The sequence below is a fragment of the Phyllobates terribilis genome, unplaced genomic scaffold (genome assembly GCF_046119375.1).
Source record: "Phyllobates terribilis strain yellow unplaced genomic scaffold, ASM4611937v1 Scaffold_2__4_contigs__length_985480577, whole genome shotgun sequence".
NCBI classification, from domain to species: Eukaryota; Metazoa; Chordata; class Amphibia; order Anura; family Dendrobatidae; genus Phyllobates; species Phyllobates terribilis.
In genome coordinates this window covers 863,226,681-863,249,468 of record NW_027362762.1, presented here as the reverse complement: position 1 = coordinate 863,249,468, position 22,788 = coordinate 863,226,681, and the positions used below count along the sequence as shown (strand labels likewise).

The 22,788-nt window shown below is 44.3% G+C and overlaps 2 protein-coding genes across 7 annotated transcripts in view; one reads left to right on the top strand and one right to left on the bottom strand.

Moving 5' to 3' along the window:
• TTC19 (tetratricopeptide repeat domain 19) overlaps positions 1-5,849 on the bottom strand; it is a 40,553-nt gene extending 34,704 nt beyond the window's left edge. For 2 of the 3 annotated variants that reach the window (XM_073668008.1, XM_073668009.1), the window contains exons 1-3: positions 5,552-5,849; positions 2,336-2,427; positions 1,764-1,874 (exon numbers count right to left, since the gene is read on the bottom strand). In XM_073668008.1, the coding sequence (XP_073524109.1) occupies positions 1,764-1,874; positions 2,336-2,427; positions 5,552-5,834 (486 nt within the window). In that variant the 5' untranslated portion in view covers positions 5,835-5,849. The remainder of the gene's footprint in view (positions 1-1,763; positions 1,875-2,335; positions 2,428-5,551) is intronic. The other variant, XM_073668010.1, reaches the window with a different exon arrangement.
• ZSWIM7 (zinc finger SWIM-type containing 7) overlaps positions 5,805-22,788 on the top strand; it is a 174,114-nt gene continuing 157,130 nt past the window's right edge. For 2 of the 4 annotated variants that reach the window (XR_012300432.1, XM_073668011.1), the window contains exons 1-2: positions 5,805-5,913; positions 9,015-9,173. Coding sequence is in view for 3 of the 4 variants with exons in the window: in XM_073668011.1 (XP_073524112.1) it covers positions 9,098-9,173 (76 nt within the window). In the remaining variant the exon portion in view is untranslated. Of the gene's footprint in view, positions 6,148-9,014; positions 9,174-22,788 lie in introns of all 4 variants that reach the window. The other 2 variants (XM_073668013.1, XM_073668012.1) reach the window with 2 other exon arrangements.

Here is a 22,788-nt window from a genome sequence, read left to right as displayed (position 1 = left end):
AAACTCACTCAGCTTTTATGCACACACACTGATTACAAGCAAACACAGGTGATGATGTTACCTTTAGTAGCCATTCAAACCCATTTGTGTCAAATTCTGTGCATGTTATCAGGCCAAAATCACCAGGGTATGTGAACTTTTGATCAGGGTCATTTGGATGTTTTTGGTTGTCATTAAGATTTAAAAGAGAAAACACAGTAGTTTGACAATAAATGGCTTCACCCAACTAATAACCATGAGTGGAGAAAAAGTTTTTTTTGTTATCATTCATATTCTCTGAAACAAGGCCAAGAAAGGAAAAATTCTGCAGGGGTATGTAAACTTTTGAGCACAACTGTATATAGCACCATTAATTCCACAGCTCTTTATAGACATTATCATCACTGTCCCCATTGGGGCTCACAATCTACATTCCCTATCTGTATGTCTTTGGAGTGTGGGAGGAAACCGGAGGAAACGCACACAAACATGGGGAGAGGTGATGCGGGAACAGGATGTTACATTAAAAAAAAAAAAGCAGAAACAGACCAGCACTTTCTAACACAATAAAACAAATGTGAACAGGTTCAACTTGTTGTGACTGTATTATATACACACACCAAAAAATACAGCAACACCCTGTGCTAGCCATATATGAGGAAATTACTATAAATTCTTAGTTGTAGTAAACAAGTCTGATAATGCAAAAATATCAAGAAATTACTACACATACAACTCTAGATTCATTTAGAGCAAACAGTGGGGTCTTCCACTATTCTGGGAGCAAAGATAGTAGAATTTTACAGGGATCTTGGCGTCCGTTTCATCCAGGTAGACTTCCTCATGCAGATATCCATGCTTTAGGTCGAATTCAGATGTCTGTGAAATGCCATCCATGTGCCATCCACGGTGTACAGACTGGCTGCAGAATCTCCCAACCTAAGATCAACAGCCTCATATAAGCCTATGATGACTTTAGGTCGGGAGACCTGCGGCCAGAGTCTGTACTGCACAATCTGTAAACGGACTGTGTTTTTATGCACGTCTGAATGTGGCCTTAACCTGTGCAGTGTTTTTGAGAAAACCTTGGGATGTTCCGTTTCGATGTTCCCACTCCTGTTCAGCCGGGCTCCTAATGCCCTTCCCATTTAATTTTCAAGTTCTAGGCCCTGTTCACACATTGCATTTTTTTCTGCAGGTAAATTTTTTCTGCTTTCTTGGCAGTAAAGAAGCTGCTTACAAAAGCAGGTTTTGCTGCAATTTTTTGCTGCGTTTTTGTCAGGTACATTTGTATCTTGTGCACGTTGATGTGTGTAGTGCCCCAAAATAAAACACGATGCAGCTTCCTGAGTTTTCTGCAAAACCTGATACCTGCATTTTATGCTGCGTTTTTGCACTTTCTCATTGCTTTCTATGGGTGAAAAAAAAAAACGCTGCAAAAACACTGAAAGAAGTGACATGCTGCAGTTTGCAAAAACGAATCAGTTTTCCAATTCAGTCAGGAAAAAAAAAATTTGTGCGTGCAGAAAATTTCGGAAATCTCATAGCTTTTGCTGGTACTGTAAAACGCAACTTAAAATTTGCAACGCGTGAACATTGCCTTACGTTCTCTGAAAACGCAAGTATTTCTGAGTAAACCTAGCTTTCTGTAATGAGGGAGACTGTATGGATTTCCTGCTTCCCATATTACAGGCAGCGCACAACAGCTGACAGGTTCCCCGCAGACTAAAATATTATTTGTGCAGATAATTAAAAAAACAAACAAAAACAAAGCAATAACGTACCAGATCATATGTGTAAATGATTGCCCGCTTGCTCTCACACTCGTGTGCCAGACGCAGAGTTTTGTGTAGAATCTCCTCTGCTTCTTCCATTTCACCTTTCATTATATTAAGCTAAGGTAGAAGAAATAATCCAAAGACATTAACGCGAAGCCTGAAACACATAATTCCATGTTTCTTAAAATTGTATTAATAATAAAAATGTGAAATCTTGACACTGGGGCTCTTTTAGACTCTGGCATCTGCTTATTTCAGAAAATCCACAAGTAAGTTAGCAGAAATAGACTGACTCAACACCTATATTTTGTATTGTGGCATCTAATGAGCGTGTGAAAAAGTCATTGTGCAGGGAAAGGGAGCAGGTGAGCTGTGACATCACTTAGGCCATGTTCACACGTCAGTACTTGGTCAGTATTTTACATCAGTATTTGTAAGCCAAAACCAGGAGTGGAACAATCAGAGGAAAAGTATAATAGAAACACGTCACCACTTCTGTATTTTTCAAAGGGTTTTACGTCAGTTTTCTGATTAATCGGCCCCTAAGGGTATATACAATTTTCTTCCTGACATCTTACCTTGGCTTTCTTCAAATGATAAACAATATTTTCTTCTGCTAGTGTAAGTTCTTCATTCTTGTCTTCCTCAAGTTTAGAGAAGAGAGAAAACGCTGTAATGCAAATGGGAAAGTTACTGCAATGCTAAAGTTCTGGCTACAGTAACGATATCGGGAACATGAAAACTCCAGGACGCCCTGATAATAAGTGACCTCGTCCTTAGGGCGAGGTGACAGAGAGGCAACAAGAGTTTTAACATTGGCCATAAATCAGTAGAATTGTCACTAATTGTGGGTGACATTCATAACATGTACTTGGCATGTTAATTTCAGAGAGGAAAATGGGACAAGCCTTTATCAGACACGGGCGGGATCATAGATCAGCCATTAGGAGGTCCCCAGACAAAGCAGATTATATCACCTGGCTGTTGGGCTATGTGCACATACAATGTTTTTTTTTAATTTTCCCTGATGTTTTTTTTTACAGCCTTTATGATTGGAGAGTGCCTAGTTTGGAGCGGATTCTATTGGGATCTTACTTTTTTTTCCCCATCAGGAACTTTTCAAAACTTAATATGAACAGTAAAGTAGTTTTACAAAAGAAATGACTAGGAAACATTTTTTTTCAAAATTTTTCATTTCTTAAAAACCCCTAAAAAACCCCTCTGTGTGCACACACAGCCTTATGGTGCAGAGGTTGAAATCAATGTGTTATTAACACGTGCATTTTTAAACAGAGGGAGGTCTGTGGGAGAAAACAGTATGCTGTAAGTTGGGGAAAAAAGAAGACAAAAACACAAAACATTAAAAAGAAAAAAAAATCATTATACGTTTTACTACAAGATCTGCAGCAGTGGCGTAGCACCTGGGGCTAGTATTTTGCGCCTTTTCCCCTAACCCATGGACACAGAACACCCTGGGTCTCTTCCACCAGTTAAGTATTATACCCCTTAAACCTAAGCACTGGTACTGTATTTTTAAAAAAAAAAAATATTGCAATTATAATTTGCCGTTTGGCCTTTTAGTTTTAAAATGTTACTAAAAAGAAAAAAAAAAGAAAAAATCCATAGTTATAATCTATATATTTTTTAGTACATTTATGTATGAGGGTTTGTTTAATGTAACAAATGTATTACCCTAGCTTGGAAAGTGTAAAAATGTAATATTTCTTAAATTTGATTTTTTTTTCTTCACGGGATGTTTTTTTTCTTATTTTGCTACAGATCCAGGAGTAAAAAGACACTGGAGCGTAGAGGCAGAGAACACCAGGAGAAAGCAGTGTAATGCACAGGATTCAACACAGTATGGCTCATCCTCTACTATCTAGAGTGCCACCCACGAACAGCAGAGATGAGTGCGTCATCGGCATAGGCAGCGCCGGGAATGACAAAACTCACATCATATTGATACCTCCTGATGAAGCCTAGTGTTAGTGAGCGACCCCCTTCCCACTTTTAATCTTTCTCTATCTTTACCAGCATTAATTAACAAGTCTTATTGGTTTTCATTATTCTACCATGTTACTTTATTGTATTCATTCATTCATTTTTTTGTTATCCATAATCCTTTGTGATTGTACCTTATATAAACTACCATCTTATATCTGTCAGTTATCATATCTCCTTGTCTCTTATTACTATTTTTTTTCTAACTTATTCTTACTATATTCATCCCTCTTTTCGGCTTTTTTCATTGATACAATTACCATTCCAGCATTATATTATCTCCACCAACAAGTATATTTGTTGATGTGTCTTCATTATCACACTTATTACGGCTGGTATTGTTAGGTTAGGGGTGGGGGGTTGCCTCTATATTAGGGGGCTTCTTGTGAACCATTATACCATTTGGACGCCCTCCCCCTTCACTCTTTTGTATGTCTTCTTTGGTTTTGCTCCTTAATTGTGTAAATATTCTGTAACTGTTGATTTAATAAGTACATTTACATGTGTTGCCTTAACCCTCTCCTGTTTTGAGGCCTTTAGGACAGATATAGTTCTCCTAGGGCCCAAGTCATTCAAGCTATTACAGTAGTGTTATGGTGTAAAAAGCATTGGAAAGTTGAAATGTGGGGGCTGAACTAAAATGTCACGACTTCCGGCGGTCTCACACCATTTCCGCCCAGTATGACAAAGTGGGCAGAGCTGGGGCATGACGGAGATGTGGTGAGCCCAATTAGTCACAAGCAGAGGCATTCCTTAAGCCACAAACCTTACTCCAGTCACCGACTGGAGTAAGATTTGTGTTGAGACAGAACGCCACTTTTCAGACGTGCCAGATGCATTAAGGTGAGTGCGCCTCTTAAAGCGCACCTGTCAGCAAGACTCAGCAGGATTGTGCTCAATAAACTACATACATGTCAGGAGGGCGACATTACACTGATTAACATGATACCTTGGCTGATGAAATCTGTCCTATGGTTCCTGTGTAATCTTTACTTTCAGTTTGGAGATAATGACATGCTCGCGCTTCAGAGCGGCCTGTGGGGGGGGGGGGGCGCTCTATATGGTGCTCTGCTTACATATTCATCTGTATGCTCTTATGACAGCTCACTGTGCCTTGACTGACCTGCCTCCTATTTTACCTATCCCCGCACTACTAGATGCATTATGTAAAATAGGAGGCTGCTCAGTGAACGATCTCAAAACTGAAAGTAAAGATTACACAACAACCACAGCACTGATTTCATCATCCAAGGTATCATATTAATATATTAATCAGTGTAATGTCACCCACCTGACAGTGTATGTGGTTTACTGAGCACAATCCTGCTGACAGGTGCGCTTTAATGAGTCAGGAGCATCTGACTCCAGCAAGCCCCTCATGGACCATGCCAGTCTTGATGAATCCAGCCCCCGTGTGTGGCCAAAAGACTGTTTGATGTATTTTGATATGTGATGGGAGAGATTTATTCGTGCACTGGAAGATTATTGTTGGTTTATATACTGCGAGCGTTATCTCTATTGCTGCCTATGCAGAGTGCCACAGCCAATGACCTCATTTCGACTTCAGTACAAAGCTCCAGAAGAGGCGACGCTTGTCAGCAGCTCTCAGTGCACTGTGAAGGGGTTAACCTGTCGGCTTTACCCTGTTGAATCTGCACTTATTTCTGAATAGAAATTTATTGCTGATCATGAAGCAAATGACAGAGCTGCGGTCACATGAGGGATGCGGGTGCATGCTGCTCTGGAGGACATGACGCAGCCGTGTTATACTTGTGCCCGTGGCGGAGCCTCACCTGCTGCGCTCAGGAGGATGAAGGGAGGGCGGCAGCTGCTCTTGTACGACCCTTCCCGCCGCCCTGAGTACAGCACACGTGACATACTGGGGACCCTCGGCCTGGGAGCAGCAGGAGCCCCCCTGCTGGCAGTCCGCCATGTTGCCCCCCGAGCACTCAGCCTGTGCACGCCGCCCGCACACAGCCGCCACACTACCCTCGCATACATCGTCCTGTGACATGTCATGTGACCACAGTTACCCATCACGTGACAGCAGGCGGCCAATGAAATCATCATATCCATGACGAGCTTTATAGGCGCCCGGGTTCAGTCAGGGAAGTACAGGAGAGCAGCTCTGGATGGACTCTTCCGCCCTCTTCAGGTCAGAGCATAAAGTGGCGTAGTAATAAGCTCTACAGTTCGTAGTAGAATAGCGTCTATCTCTTGTTAACTACTGCCACCTGGTGGACAGATGTGCTGATATCAGAGGCGTATTCTCTCAGGCTTGTAAGTAAATGTTATATACTAAAGAACTTCAAATCCCGAGATCCCTTGCGGTTCGGCAGGTCACGTGACGTGGCTTTCCATGCTTGAAGTGCACATGTCCTGAGCTCAGGTATTGTATAAGTCATAGGTAGAATGAACTACAACTCCCAGGGGGCACCGCAGACTATGGCAAGAGAGTGCCAGTGTGTATGTCATATAGGGCAGGGCTCTGCAGTCTGTCCTGGGACTAGAACTCCCAGCATGTGTTAGGAGCTAGTGGCTGCTGGGGGTCTGAGTGTTACAATAAATGCAGCTCAGTAATGGGAAGAGGCGGCAGGTGAGACCTGGTATTTCTGCCTTTCGGGTCTCACATGGAAATGTAATATTATCCACGCCATATGTATAATATCCAACATCAAAACTACCCATGGATATCTCTGTGTTCAGGGAACCTAATTGCTTCTGTGCCTGCAAATGTAATATCAACCCGAATCCTGGATATATCATAGTCCGGTTTGATGTGCTTAGAATAGCGAAAATATGATTGCAGACATGGCGGACATATTACTCCACTGGCAGGATCTTGTGGGAAAATATGACAGTAGTATTTGAGCTCATTCACACATCCAATTTTTCTCATGTACAAGAAAAACGGACTGTTTATTTTTATCAGACCCTGTTCATACTTTGATCAGAGTGCGGCCTGAGTGTCATCCGTTTTTCTTGGACAGGGAGAAAAAAGTTTCTTCTTCCTGACAGTCTGTGAAAATCGGACCGTAATCTGATGTCATTTTTTTCACGGACCCATAAATAAACTTGCGCTGCCGATTTGATCAGACACTCTGATCAAAATTGAACATGTCTCCCCGAGTTTCTACTCTGTCCATGAAAAATAATGGACATGTGAAAGACTCCTAGACAATCAGGAACGAGAGCTATCCGTGAAAAAAAAACATGGATACCCTTCATATGTGAAAATCTGACATCTGAATGAGGCCTTAAACTGGGTCTCTGTGCATATGATTAGCCATCCTCCTCTCACCTCAGCTGAGGGGGTCTGGATAAAACCCTATATAACACCTTAGGCCAGGGTTCCCCAACTCCAGTCCTCAAGGCCCACCAACAGGTCATGTTTTCAGGATTTCCTTAGTATTGCACAGGCAGTAATTCCATCACCTGCACAGGCAATAATTCCATCACCTGTGCAATACTAAGGAAATCCTGAAAACATGACCTGTTGGTGGGCCTTGAGGACTGGAGTTGGGGAACCCTGCCTTAGGCCACAGCCCCACTATCAGTATTCGGTCAGTATTTTTTCTCAGGAGTGGGAGCCAAAACCAGGTGAGGAACAATCAGAGAAAAGGTATAATAGGAACAAGTCACCAATTCTGCATTTATCACCCACTCCTGAGAAAAAATACTGATCAAATACTGATAGTGGGGCCGTGGCCTTATCAAGAGAAACTTCTGGGAAGTCCCAAGGAGAGGCAACAAATATTGCAGATCTGTCCATAATTTCCTGCAGTGATCTCCTGCTAGAAGCTGTCACGGATCCAATCTGTACGATGTGTCTTTTCTTATCCCTTTTATGTTATACTGTTTTGCTTTTATGTATATCTTTTTTTTGTGATTTCAACTTTTTGTAACATTGTAAGCTTTTTTTGTATATTAAATTGAAAATGTGATCAGTTTGTTCCTTGCGTCTCCAAACGTACCCACAACCTAGAAGAGGGAAAGTATAGGTTGTGTTACCCTGTGTATGCCAGAGTGCAAGAAGAGAACCTATCAGGTGCTTGTGAAAGCTGGGTGTGCGTGTATAGTAGTGTGGTACCCAGGGTAGATGTCTCGCTGGCCTATTAAAATGGCGGTGTGGGGTGCAATTAGCTCATTGTCAGCCTGTTGTGATAAGTGAGTGTGAAAAGCAGAGTCCCCTATACAGTTTTATCTTAGTCACTTGTGCAGCGAGTGGGCGGTGTTCATTAAACTGTCCGGTATTGATGAATCAGGCCCATAGAGTGTCACCGGTGCCAGTTCCAGAGCCCTAACTCTTAGTGTTCTGCAACCTCCTGCCTTTCCTGACTAAGTGTACTTCTACCTTGCTATATATTATATATTTTATTTTTTTTTCAAACCTTCTAAACAATTCCGATTTTGTATTTGTTGTTATATCTGTCCAATATTATACTGCTATATACCAAGACAGCAGAGAAACCACCCCCTCCACCTACCAAAAACTTCTTGTCATTGGACAGTCACATTTGGGATTTTAACAAATCTCATTCACACAATGCAGGTGAAAACTGCTTTTTATAGCATCCTTCAGTCTTGTTAAATCACAGTATTCCTCATTCAATCGAATAGGAAAATTTGCAATTGTGACTTTTTTTTTTTTACATACAGATTTCAATAAATACAGTTCTAAAAAAAATTCAAAAAACAATATACGGTACTTTTTTTTTTTTTTTCTAACCCAATCATGCAACTGAGTTGGTGACAAAAATTTGTTGCAGCATTTTTATTTTTTTTTGGTGTGTACTGAATGGAGTGTCCAAGCCCAATTTCTGCTACAGATCTGCCGTGTGTGAATAAGGTGATTGCATGTTTTGAGAATTTCCATGGGTTTGTTCTTGTAGACAGCTGACCTGGAAACAGTTCTCTAAGGCCACATTCACACTTTCAGTATTTGGTCAGTATTTTACATCAGTATTTGTAAGCCAAAACCAGGAGTGGAAAATTCAGAGTAAAACTATAATAGAAACACGTCACCACTTCTGTATTTATCACCCACTCCTGGTTTTGGCTTACAAATACTGAGATAAAAAGCTGACCAAATACTGACTGTGTGAACGTGGTTTAAGGCAGGACCGGATTGGCTGAACTCTGAGCTCTCGGTACATGGGATTTGTGACTGAGCGCCTCCATCAGTGGGGCAGGCTAATCTGTGTAACTGCACATCTGCCCACAGCTCACTATAGAAAATGTCTCTTTTTATTGTAGTTGTTTCCGTTTATGTCCGGGACTGCCGCGTGCCGCCGTGTTCTGCGAGCTGTGATGTTCCCGGGGACTCGTCTTCCGAAGACATGGACCTTACCTTGCCATCGGCAGCAGAAGAGCTTCTACGGGAAATAAAACGCCATTACCAGGAGACGTCACAAAGTAAGAACACCCGACTTTTATACTGAAATCATGTCATATTGGTACTAAGTGCTGTGATAACATCCACCGACCTCTATCACTGTGCCTTGCCTAGAAATATTACCGCTGCTTCTGTCCATAATACAAACCCGCCACCAGAAGGCTCTCCATAACCCCTTCGGGGCGCAGGCAGTTTTGGCTTTATGGCTGCAAGTTATTTTTTGTTACTGACGTAGCTGTCCTGCTTTATGCTCACAGGAGGGATCTTTCATGGCACTATTTTTGATATATATGCAATTTAATTTTTAATTTATGTTTTGTTGACAGGGAAAGCTGGGAAATAAGGACAGGGAAAAAGTAATTCTACAAATGTTTTTTTAAAAATGTAATTATGTATGTTTTATGCTAGTTAATAAAAAGCTGGTTTATATTAAAATGTTTCATTATTATTATTATTTTTTTTACTATCAGGAGTAGTGATGAGCAAGCGTGCTCGTTTAACCCTTTCACCGAGCATGCTCGGGTGCTTACCGAGTATCTTCGGCGTGCTCGTATATTATGTTCGAGTTCCTGCGTCTGCATGATTTACGGCTGTTAGACAGCCTCAACACATGCAGGGATTGCCTGTGGACAACCTCTTTAACTCCAACTACTGGAGGTTGGTTCAGCTGAATTCCAAATCCTTCCATTTTTGAGAACAGAGAGAATTTTTAAGAAGAGGTAAATTGTAAAGTTACTTGTTTTTACAAGCACTTTGACATTTTACCGTTTATGAGAGAAAAAAGGTAAAAAAAAAAAAAAAAATCTTTAACCCCTTCATGACTGGGCTATTTAAAAAAAAAAAAAATTCTTTTCAGGCTGCATAGCCATATGAGGGCTTGTTTTTTTGCGGGATGAGTTGTACTTTTGAATGACACTATTCATTTTACCATGTGATGCACTGGAAAGTGGGGAAAAAAATTCTAATTGCGTTGAAATTGCAAAAATAGTGCAATTGTGCAATTGTTTTTTATTTGCATTGTTCACTGTGAGGACCCGGGGTCTTCCGTGGGCTTGATACTACTCAGACAACACATGGTGAGGGTAAAACAATGTGGCAATACTTTATTGAGCCACCAAATGGACAATAAACACATAGAACAGTCCCAGCTAATACTCAAGATGGTATAACATTACACAGTCCTCACCCTTCCGCTGGCTCGCCGGGATAGAACAGCTGCGATTTTGGGACTTCCAGGGCCAACTACCTCAACCAGTGGCCCCCCGCTTTTGGCTGGGCCCCACAGAGAGGAGGTTGCGGCAAGCTTAGGAAGCTGACAGTCTATCGAGGTACAAGGCCAGGATAGCCGAGGGTCCCACCCTGGCCTCTCCGAGAGTTTCCATGGGGCCAAATGACCCAATCTGGCTTTTTCAAATGTCTCCATGGGTTCCAGGCGACCGGAGGGTCCCAACTGGCAACCGCAAACAACATATCCATGGGGCCAGGTGACTCCATCGTCCCAACCTGGTATCCCCAAATGTATCCATGGGTTCTCTGATGGTCAATGGAGCAGATCCGTATCCTTCCAGTCAGGGCCGTGTACCCTTAGGCCGGAATCATGTAGAATCCAAATCTGTGTCTTTCTGTATGGAGCCATGCTGCCAGGCTAATGTCCTGAAGAGTCTGTCTGATCTTTGATTCTCCTTGTAAAGTGTGCCTGCTACAGAGGCATATGTCCATTAAATAGTTACAAGTGTCCTTTCAAGTATACATCCACAGGTCAAGGATTAGAGAGGGTATTATTCCACAGAGCTCAGGTCTCATTGTGCATTTAATGAATTTACATAGTGGGTATAGCAGGGGGCTCTTTAAATAAACATCTAGCTGGCTTTAGTACAATATGCAATTAACATAGTAACGAACATCATTATTTCAAAACCAAGAGAAGTCAACATTCAGGTTTATACACATAATAGTATGTCCTTCTTGACCAGCCACAGAAAAACACATAAATTCACAAGTCAACACAAACACAATAGTGTATTTCTCTTGGCTTAACAAATCTAGACGTCTCGGGGGAATAAGATAAGAAGCTGTTTTGTCACATTCACTATACGGCAAACTGACCTTGCAATATAATTCTCCAAGTCAGTACAATTACGCAGATACCAAACCAAACGTGTGTAGTGTTTTGCATTTGCTTTTTTTATTTAAATGATGAAAAAGAATTTTGAAATTTGGGAAAAAAAGGAAACAGCGCATAGGGTATGTGCGGTATCTACCACTATAGCAGGGCTCGACAAACCCAGGCGCCTGGTCGCCAGTGGCGCCTAGAAAATGTTGTCTGGCGCCTAGAAAATGTTGCCTGGTGCTTGAGGAGTTGAGGAGTTGAGAAGAAAAAAAAATACTCTCAATCCAATCCCACCTCCTGCACGGAGTCATCCAATCGGAGGAAGCAGGGACAGTATCGCTCAGGCCGCCTTCTCCACTTTGCTCCGCCCCCCTTATGCTCCGGGACTGGACAGGGAGAGTTGGGTTACGGGGGAAGCAGGGCCGGCGTCAGCACCCGGCGTACCCGGGCAAGTGCCGGGGCCCTGGAAAATCAGAGGGGCCCGGCCGCCCACTCACTGTCGGGGCCCGGGCCCACACACCCACCCGCCCACACACTGTCGGGGCCGGGCCCACACACTGTCGGGGCCGGGCCCACACACCCACCCGCCCACTCACTGTCGGGGCCGGGCCCACACACCCACCCGCCCACTCACTGTCGGGGCCCTGGCCGCTTCCTCGGCACCTGTTCAGGGACGCAGGCGCTGCTTGATTGCCGGCACTTCCCCCAGACATGGCCGCGCGCTGTCCGGCTGTGTCTGCTAGTAATGACACGGCAGGGTCGACGGCACTGCACCTTTAATTGTGCTTGTGTGTCGCTCCTGCCGCGTCATTACTAGCAGACACAGCCGCACAGCGCGCGGCCATGTCTGGGGGAGTGCCGGCAATCAAACACCGTCGGAGCGGAGGTCCTGCACAGATGGGCGGGAGGGGCCCGGACCCGACCGCAAGTGGGCCCCTCTGATGTTCCAGGGCCATGAAGTCTGTGACACGCCGGAGGCCCTGCACTGCCCCATACCCGAGGAGCTGCTGGACAGGACACTGGACCGGGGACAGGTGAGTGAGGCTTCCCCAATCCCCATATTAAAAATATTAGTAATGGGTCTGTGTGAGTGCATGTATGTGAATGTCAGTGTATATGACTGTGTATATATATATTTGTCTGTTTTATCTATGTGTATGTCTGTATGTGTACATATGTCTGCGTACCGTGTGTGCGCGCGCATATGTCTGCGTACCGTGTGTGCGCGCGCATATGTCTGCGTACCGTGTGTGCGCGCGCATATGTCTGCGTACCGTGTGTGCGTGTGCATATGTCTGCGTATGTGAAGGATGAGGGGGCAGGCTGGGCCATGTGTAATAAATAAATAAATATATATATATATATATATATTTATTTATTTCTCCGCCGTATCTGTGCATCATGAATCGTGTATGTGTTAAAAGGGCCCACTGAGACTCTTTCGCCCGGGGCCCAGAAAAACCTGGAGCCGGCCCTGGGGGGAAGGATCGCTGTGGCCGGGGGCCCGTTCTCATCTCCCGCTACCTGTGTAAGTACATACAAAGGCTGTGCTCCCCGGGGAGACGCCGTGTGTGAGGGGGTCTATATGTACAGTTTGTCAACAAAAAAAATTCTGGCTCCTAAATTTTTTGGCTGGCTCCTAGATTCTGAACAACTTTGTCGACCCCTGCACTATAGAAAGGTAAAGAGCGCTCATACCCTGTGCGCGGTTTCCTTGGAGCAAGCATATTTCCTGGGCAATATTTTACTGATGAAGGTGTAACTAATATACTGACCGAAACGCCTATTATATTATTGGATCGCCAGGTATCATATGTGTAGTACTATGAGATGGGATCCTACTTTGGCACCATTTGACCAGTAGTGCCGTGTTCATTTACAGCATTCCCTGTGTCATAATCTGAATTGCCAAAACTGAACTCCTCCATCTACTAACCAACCTAAACCCGATATTGCCATTTCTTTGGATGACTTCACCAAAACTCTCATGCCGAACGCTTACTGACTTCGGAATGTATTTGATTTAGATCTTTCCTTCACTCTCTACTTCCGATCACTCGCCCTCTTATGTCTCCTACACCTCAAAAACATCTCAAGAATTCATCTTTTCTTATTTTTGACTGTGTCAAAGCCCTTACTGTTGCTCTGATTCATTCTCGTCTGGAACACTGCAACTCTCTACTGATCGGTCTCCCTCTTGCTGAACTCTCCCCTCTCCAATCTGTCTTGAATGCAGCAGCCAGGATCATATTTTTGTCCAGCCGCTAGACTGATGCCTCCACCCTGTGTCATTCATTACACTGGTTACCCATCCTAGTCCAATCTAAAGTTATCACTCTCATCCACAAAGCTCTCCACAGTTCTGCAACGCCCTACATCTCCTACCTCATCTCTGTACCACCCTACCTATACTTGCAGCTCCACACTTTTAAGTGAAAACAAATTTCTTTCGACAGGCTTATCACCTCACTAATGTGTAACTATTCCCTGTTCTCCCTTCCTAATTTTTCCATAGAATCTATCCCTTTTATCATCTGTTCCCACACCTTCTGTGCAATCAATAGCACTTTGTATCTGTACTTGGACAGATACTGACTGGGGATTGGTTCATGCAGCAGTATTTAACGGGATATTCCCATCCCCAAGATCCTATCCCAGTATGTAGTAGGTGTAATCCTATTAGCAAATAGCTCCAGTTAGTAATGCAGTATAGTTCTTCTGATTTGCTATGTCTCTTTGCTCATATACAGGGCACTGCAGTAGCTTAGGTATCCATGGTTACAACCACTCATATAGTGACAGTTAGTTCTTAGTGGTCATAACCATGGATACCTAAGCTACTGCAGTGCCCTGCACAAAGAGACATAGCGAATCAGAAGAACTATACTACATTTCTAATTGGAGGTATTTGTAATATTATTTATTATTATTATTATTCCTACTTACATATTGGAATAGGATCTTGGAGATGGGAATACCCCTTTGAATTCCCATATTTATTATATTGATGTCTGGATCATACTTTATAAGCACTTTTTCCCTCTTGTGTCAACCTTCATTCCTCCTAGATTGTAAGCTCTTGTGAGCAGGGCCCTCACTCCTTCTGGTAATTGTTGAACAATGTGTTGCTCTGAAATGTCTTATTTTGTTTGTACAAGTACCCTATGAATTGTAAAGTGCTGCTGCATAGGTCGGCGCTATATAATACAATCATTACCCGCTGATTACTGTATATTTGTAGTGTTACATGAATGTCTGACCATATAATGGTGACGCTTCTTTTACTAGCCGTTCTCCACATACTGGGGTTTCCCAAGCAGGAAAGCCATGACTATTTATGATGCCCATATGGGAAAGTGATTTCTCGCTGAGTGAAACATTTTATAAGCATTTTCTAAGTCTGGCAGGTTGTCTCGTGGTGGTAACGTGTGACCGGAAATAAGTTACATTTTTATATCTTGGGTAAATATTTCTTGTGGCTGATTTTTCTTATTTCCCTGCTCCTTTCATTCTTCTCATTGCTTAGGTCAGTGGCCGGCAGCATTTTTATTTCCTGCCAAAATCAAGATTTGGCTTTGAGAAGTTGCCAAACCTTCACAAATAAAAGCAAATATTTTTTATTTAGGTTTAAAATGTTATTGACCGTACATAACACAAATCCTACAAGATCTGAGGGACTCGTTGGCATCAGTTTCTTCTTTCAGAAAAGTCCTCCAGATTGATAAATTAACAGTCTGCTATAAAATATAGACTGTGCACATTAAAACTGCTGTAAAAACAAAATGGTTTTCCGAAACCAATAAGATCACTTTTTAATTATTATTAATAATATTATTTATTAAACTTTCTGGAAAATAAAAGCTGAAAATAGATACGATTTATCTCCACTCTGAGCATTTTTATGTGCTTCATGAGAACCTTCATTAAAGGTGTTGTCCAGGCTTGGGGCTCAAGTCTGCAGTCATGAAATATCACTGCAGACTTGTGAATCCTCACTGCGCACAGTGTACGCTGTCAGGATTCTCTGGTACCGGGAGCAGATGATAATTTGACCACAAGTATGATTTGCTTACTTCTGGCCACATTCCAACAAAACGTGTCCGGCCTTGCTCAATACATGTATTTAGTGAGGCTGCACATTTCTAGTCTGCATGTGACCACATGTATGCAAATCACATACTTGCGGTCACATGCCCGATGCCAGCACAGGAGAAACTTGTCAGTGCACACACTGCGAGTTATGAGGATTCACAAGTCTGCAGTCACATAGAGTCAATGCATACTTTAATCCAAAGCCTGGACAACCCCTTTAAATGTCTCACAATTCAAAAGCTCCCTTTGATGATTTTAATCTGTTTTTTTTTTTTTGTTTGTTTGTTTTTTGGTTTTTTTTTAGAATGTCTAAAGACCTAAATGTTTTACTTTCCCATCTCTATCAAATTATTTGTGTGGGGGTGCATGTGAATTCACAGCTGGTCAAAAAATTCAAACTTTTGCAACTTTCATTTGGCCCCTAAGCCTAATAATCGTCATCTCCATACCTCCCAACTTTAACAACTTTGAAAAACAGGAAAGGGGGACACATAGTGAGGCATTAGCCCTCCAAGAAACTATGCTACCACATTTTCTAGTTCCAACTCTCTACCTACACCCAGTAACTCCATGACCGCAGGTACCGGAGTGCTTGTTCAGCGCTGTACATACAGTGATAGAGAATATAGAGACGGTAATAAACCCTTTCTACCTTCTCTAAGGGGAGTCTGGCTGTGTCTGACAGCTGTCTCTCTGCTCCCACAGCTGTACGATCTTGTTCAGCTGCTCTACTATGCAACGACATTTAAGAACGTCACTGCAGAGTAGAACGCAGACCGTCCGGACGTTTATGGTCTATTGTTGTTTTGGAAGAGGTTAATTTAACTTGAAAACAATGATCTGTTTACAGTCTTCGGGGTGCCATACACAATAGATGGATATCGGCCTCACCATGGTTTGTCAGATCATTCAGCCGGGAGCCATCTCTCCCCCAACTCCTCCATACATAGGAGTGCTAACTTTGCTGAGTGCTCCTGTGTTCTCTAGGAGAGAGCCAACGTAAGGCTGTGTGCCCACTATGCGTTTTTTAAGTGTTTTTGCAGCGGCAATTCTGCTGCAGAAACGCTTAAAAAACGCTTGGTAGAAGGTCTGCAATGTTCCCCAATGATAATCCGCATGTGCTGTGCACATGCTGCGGAAAATTCCGCTGCGGATTATCATTGCGGAAAAAAAACACAGCACTACCAATTATTTTGCGGAAGCGCTGCGTTTTCGCCGCCATTGACTTGCATTGGAACGCATGGAATCCGCATCACTGGATCTGTACATGCGCATTCCATGCGTTTGAATGTGCGGATGGTACCCGGGTCTGGAGGAGAGGAGACTCTCCTCCAGACCCGGGTACCATAGTACCTGTAAAAAAAGAATAAAATAAATATTATATTTACCTTCTGATGGCCCCCGGTCTCCTTGTCTTTGTTTGCTGGCAGATCGCGGTGGACTCAAGGACCTGCGCTGACGTCATTTTAGTCATGTGACGGCAGGTCCTTCACTGTAGTGTACCGCGAGCTGCCGGAAAGCCAGGACAGATGGAAAAAAGACTCCGGGGGCCATCGGAAGGTAAGTATAGATTTATTTTTTACCATTCTTTAAGGTCACACTATATAAATCCATCCCGTTTGCATGGATTTATATAGTGTGACCAAGTTGTCAAGCACTTTCCAAGTGATGTTAAAATCGCTTGGAAAGCGCTTGTCAACCCGCATGCGGAAACGCATGTGAAGAAAGCTGCACATCCGCTTGTCCCTGGCAGGAAAAACGCATGTACAAATCCGCATGTACAATCCGCATGCGTTTTTTCTGCCAGGGAGATGCAGAAACGCTCAGGAAAAATCCGGAGCATTTCTGCATCGTGGGCACATAGCCTAAGACTGCTCTGGTGTCGGATTATCGTGTAGAGAACAAAAGGATCAGCTATCCGAAATCAAGCATGTCTGATCCTTATCTTCCCCGACATCATCAGTTGTAAGGCACCTAGTACAGATTAAACTATCGGTGTAGCCTGTAGGGTCAGCTGGCTTTAGGCTCATGTGTACAGTCATGGCCAAAAGTTTTGAGAATGACACCAAAATTATATTTTCACATGATCTGCTGGCCTCTGGTTTTTATTAGTGTTTGTCTGATGTTTATATCACATACAGAAATATAATTGCAATCACATTATGAGTACCAATAGGTTATATTGACAGTTAGAATGAGTTAATGCAGCAAGTCAATATTTGCACTGTTGCCCCTTCTTCTTCAAGACCTCTGTAATTCTCCCTGACATGCTCTCAATCAACTTTTGGATCAAATCCTGACTGATTGCAGTCCATTCTTGCATAATCAATGCTTGCATTTTGCCAGAATTGGTTGGTTTTTGTTTGCCCACCCGTCTCTTGATGATTGACCACAAGTTCTCAATGGGATTAAGATCTGGGGAGTTTCCAGGCCATGGACCCAAAATCTCTATGTTTTGTTCCATGAGCCATTTAGTTATCACCTTTGCTTTATGGCAAGGTGCTCCATCATGCTGGAAAAGGCATTGTTGGGCGCCAAACTGCTCTTGGACGGTTGGGAGAAGTTGCTCTTGGAGGACATTCTGGTACCATTCTTTATTCATGGCTGTGTTTTTAGGCAAGACTGTGAGTGAGCCGATTCCCTTGGCTGAGAAGCAACCCCACACATGAATGGTTTCAGGATGCTTTACAGTTGGCATGAGACAAGACTGGTGGTAGCGCTCACCTCTTCTTCTTCGAATAAGCTGTTTTCCAGATGTCCCAAACAATCGAAAAGGGGATTCATCAGAGAAAATGACTTTGCCCCAGTCCTCAGCAGTCCACTCCCTGTGCCTTTTGCAGAATATCAGTCGGTCCCTGATGTTTTTTCTGGAGAGAAGTGGCTTCTTTGCTGCCCTCCTTGAAACCAGCCCTTGCTCAAAGAGTCTCCGCCTCACAGTGCGTGCAGAAGCACTCACACCAGCCTGCTGCCATTCCTGAGCAAGCTCGGCACTGCTGGTAGTCTGATCCCGCAGCTGAAACAGTTTTAAGATATGGTCCTGGCGCTTGCTGGTCTTTCTTGGGTGCCCTGGAGCCTTTTTGACAACAATGGAAGCTCTCTCCTTGAAGTTCTTGATGATGCGATAGATTGTTGACTGAGGTGCAATCTTTGTAGCTGCGATACTCTTCCCTGTTAGGCCATTTTTGTGCAGTGCAATGATGGCTGCACGTGTTTCTTTAGAGATAACCATGGTTAACTGAAGAGAAACAATGATACCAAGAACCAGCCTCCTTTTAAAGTGTCCAGTGATGTCATTCTTACTTAATCATGACTGATTGATCGCCAGCCCTGTCCTCATCAACACCCACACCTGTGTTAATGGATCAATCACTAAAACAATGTTAGCTGCTCCTTTTAAGGCAGGACTGCAATGATGTTGAAATGTGTTTTGGGGGTTAAAGTTCATTTTCTGGGCAAATATTGACTTTGCAAGTATAGTAATTGCTGTTAAGCTGATCACTCTTTGACATTCAGGAGTATATGCAAATTGCCATTACAAAAAATGAAGCAGTAAACTTTGGAAAAATTACTATTTGTCTCATACTCAATACTTTTGGCCATGACTGTATTATTATGGCTTTTACACTGAGATAACGTTTGTTTGACGACTAGAAAACCGTATAAAGACCTATGATTGTTTTTGACATGAACTGACCTGGAAATACTCATATGTCAATGAGGCTGCTGACCTCTGCTTACTTAGCTTTGCTTTGCCAGTGATGTGGTAGAGGTTGGGCAGGCTGTACCCTTCTCTATTTGCACATTGACTCGAATTGCGTAGGCCGCCTCTTGGTCTGGTATGTTAGGTGGTTGCATTAGGTGTTGGTGGCATGCTTGTTTGCACGTACATAACTGGTAGGACAGCGTTCTGGTAATGACTTGGTCACAATGACTGATGGAGGTGCTGTACAAATGTAATCAAGAGGTCCTTGGCCATTTCCAGTTGTTCCACATTTATTAAGAGGCTTTTAATAAATTTGGCACAGATCACTCCAGCTTGACATGAAATAAAGTATTCCAGTTTTAGTAAATGTTGAACATTCTCTGCCAATAGTGGCCATTTCTGAGTAAGGTCTCCTTGCAGGTTTTGTCCTGGGGCTTCTTGTTGCAGACCTCTTTAGTCTGTTTCCTACTTTGTACAAGATCCCTGTGTCTCCTGTACTCAGCGACTGTGTCTTAGTCTTCAGTCTTCTTTCAGTTAGTATGTTGTGCAGCACATATATAGTATGTTAGTGTCCCCATCACACAGATTGTCCCCCGTACATTTTTACATTTTAACCGACAGGAATGAACAACATCACAGTGGATGGAAAAAGGGAATTCCAGCATAGAAGTCATAAGTAGTGTTGAGCGATACCTTCTGATATCAGGAAATATCGGATCGGATTGGATCGGGCCGATACCTAAAAAGTATCGGATATCGCCGATTCCGATACCGGAAACCAATGCAAGTCAATGGGACACAAATATCGGAATGAAAATAAACCCTTTCTTTCCTTGTAGGTTAATTCTACATGAAGGAAAACAACTAAGAATAATGTAGAATGTATTGGGGGAGGTGGTTGCCCAAATCGATGGGAACAGTGCTCACAGTGAAACATGAAAAGCCGGCAATTCATCAGCGGCATACACCGGTACCCGACAATTTAGAACAGAAAAAACAGAGCTTCACACATAGATTAGATAGATAGAAACATGTCAGCCACATATATAAGAAGTACAGGGACAGTGTTGCTTACTGTACTTGTCATTTAGTGTAAAGGATTTATTAAAAAAAATATTAGTGTTTTCATGCACCGTCTCTTTAAAAAAGCCGGCCGGCAATTCAGCAGCGGTACCCGACAATTTAGAATAGAAAGAATAGAGAATCACACATAGATTAGATAGATAGAAACATGTCAGTCACATATATAATAAGTACAGTGACAGTGTTGCTTACTGTACTTGTCATTTAGTGTAAAGGATTTATTAAAAAAAATATTAGTGTTTTCATGCACCGTCTCTTTAAAAAAGCCGGCCGGCAATTCAGCAGCGGTACCCGACAATTTATAACAGAAAGAATAGAGCATCACACATAGATTATGTTATGCACACGCCCGGGCTGAGCGGCGTGTGCATGTGATTGTAGTGATTCCACTGGACCATGAACCGGAGAGTGCCTGGAGGGGCGTGACTAAGTATCTGGCCGATCCGACCAAGATGGCACGACGGCATACGACGCCAGTGCACCAGGGAGAAACCGGGCAGAGGGACCAGGTGCTACTCCAGGTCAAACTCCGGACACGGGGTTTGACCCACACAGGGATTACTGGATCAGGCTGGTTAGGCTGGCGCACAGACTGGAGGGTATAGGCAGGCACGACTGGTATGCAGGCAGGCGGGTAAAGGCAAGCGCAGCTAGAGTGCAGACAGGGAGGCACTAGCAGGTAGGAACACAGGCGGGATAGGACCCAGTACACACTGGGACTCAGGAACAATACAGGTAGAGGGGTACAGGCAAGCACAGCTAGAGTGCAGACAGGGAGGCACTAGCAGGTAGGAACACAGGCGGGATAGGACCCAGTACACACTGGGACTCAGGAACAGGCAGGTTAGGCTGGCACAGACTGGTGGATATAAGCAAACACGGCAGGTATGCAGATGGGTGGATACAGGCGAGTATGCAGGCAGGGAGGTACTGGCCGAAAGGACGGGCTGGAGCACAGAAAGGTTAAGACCCAGTACAGACTGGGTCACAGAACCGCAGATGCGGTAGACAACCACAGCAGAGAGGGAACGCCCGAAGCAGCGGGCAGAAGCAGGGCAGGACAGGACTGCCGGAGCAGCGGGCAGAAGCAGGGCAGGACAGGACTGCCGGAGCAGCGGGCAGAAGCAGGGCAGGACAGGACTGCCGGAGCAGCGGGCAGAAGCAGGGCAGGACAGGACTGCCGGAGCAGCGGGCAGAAGCAGGGCAGGACAGGACTGCCGGAGCAGCGGGCAGAAGCAGGGCAGGACAGGACTGCCGGAGCAGCGGGCAGAAGCAGGGCAGGACAGGACTGCCGGAGCAGCGGGCAGAAGCAGGGCAGGACAGGACTGCCGGAGCAGCGGGCAGAAGCAGGGCAGACTAGAACCGCCGGAGCGGTGAGCAAAGGAGTCAGAGCAGGCTAGAACCGCCGGAGCAGTGAGCAAAGGAGTCAGAGCAGGCTAGAACCGCCGGAGCGGTGAGCAAAGGAGTCAGAGCAGGCAAGGCTGAGTAGGGGGGACAGGGCTCTGTTCACACGGAACAGACAGGAAGGGAAAGGCAGAGCCAGACACCCACAGGGTACTAGCAGAGAAGTAGCGAGTGGACCACAAACTCACAAACGGGAGTACAGAGACAACAAGCAGGAGTTAGGTACGAGTTCAGACTCTGCAGAAAAAGGAAGGGAACGGACATAGAGGCAAAACAGGTAAAGGATAGGAGAGAGTTCAGACTGGAACTGAGTGTACAGAGGAGACCGACACTGCAGCGGAATACAGGAGCGGGTCTGGGAATACGGCCCCCAGAGAGGCAGGACGAACAGGCAAGGAGCGTGTTCAGACAGGACAGACAAGATACAGGAGCGGGTCTAGGTAATCAGCCCCTAGAAGGCGGGAGGAACAGCCTAGGAGCGTGTTCAGACAGGTCAGACAAGATACAGGAACAGGTCTAGGTAATCGGCCCCTAGAAGGCAGGAGGAACAGGCTAGGAGCGTGTTCAGACAGGCCTGGAAATACAGCCTCCAGGATAGGCAGACAAGAGAACACAGAACGGGACCTGGCACCTTCAGAGTGCAAGCACACACTGAATGAAACACTATGCTCAGGCAGGGATAGATGGGAGCAGCTGAGCTATATACCAGGTGACAGCAATAGGCTGAGGACGCACAAGGGGTGTGACCCACAGCAGGTACAAAAAGCAGGAAGTGATCGGGCGCCGCCCTTAAGCAGCAGAAACAGACACAAACAGACAGCATGGAGGGAAGCCAGAGAGACATTCTGGACAGGAGATCAAGTGCGCGCTCTTGCACAGTGGGAGATGGACCACTATGCAAGGACGCCGCCAGGTATGTTACAGATTAGATAGATAGAAACATGTCAGTCACATATATAAGAAGTACAGTGATAGTGTTGATTACTGTACTTGTCATTTAGTGTTAAAATAAAGGATTTATTAAAAAAAAAATTGGCGTGGGGTTCCCCCTAATTTTAGTCTCTAGCGGAGGTTAAGCAGACGGCTGGGGCAGATGTTTGAAGCCTGGGAAGGGGGTAATACCCACAGAGCTTCCCAGGCTACTAATATCAGCCCCAGCTGAATACCTAGCCTTTACTAGCTATTAAAATGGGGGACCCCCCCCAAAAAATGACGTGGGGTCCCCCCTATTTTAATAGCTAGC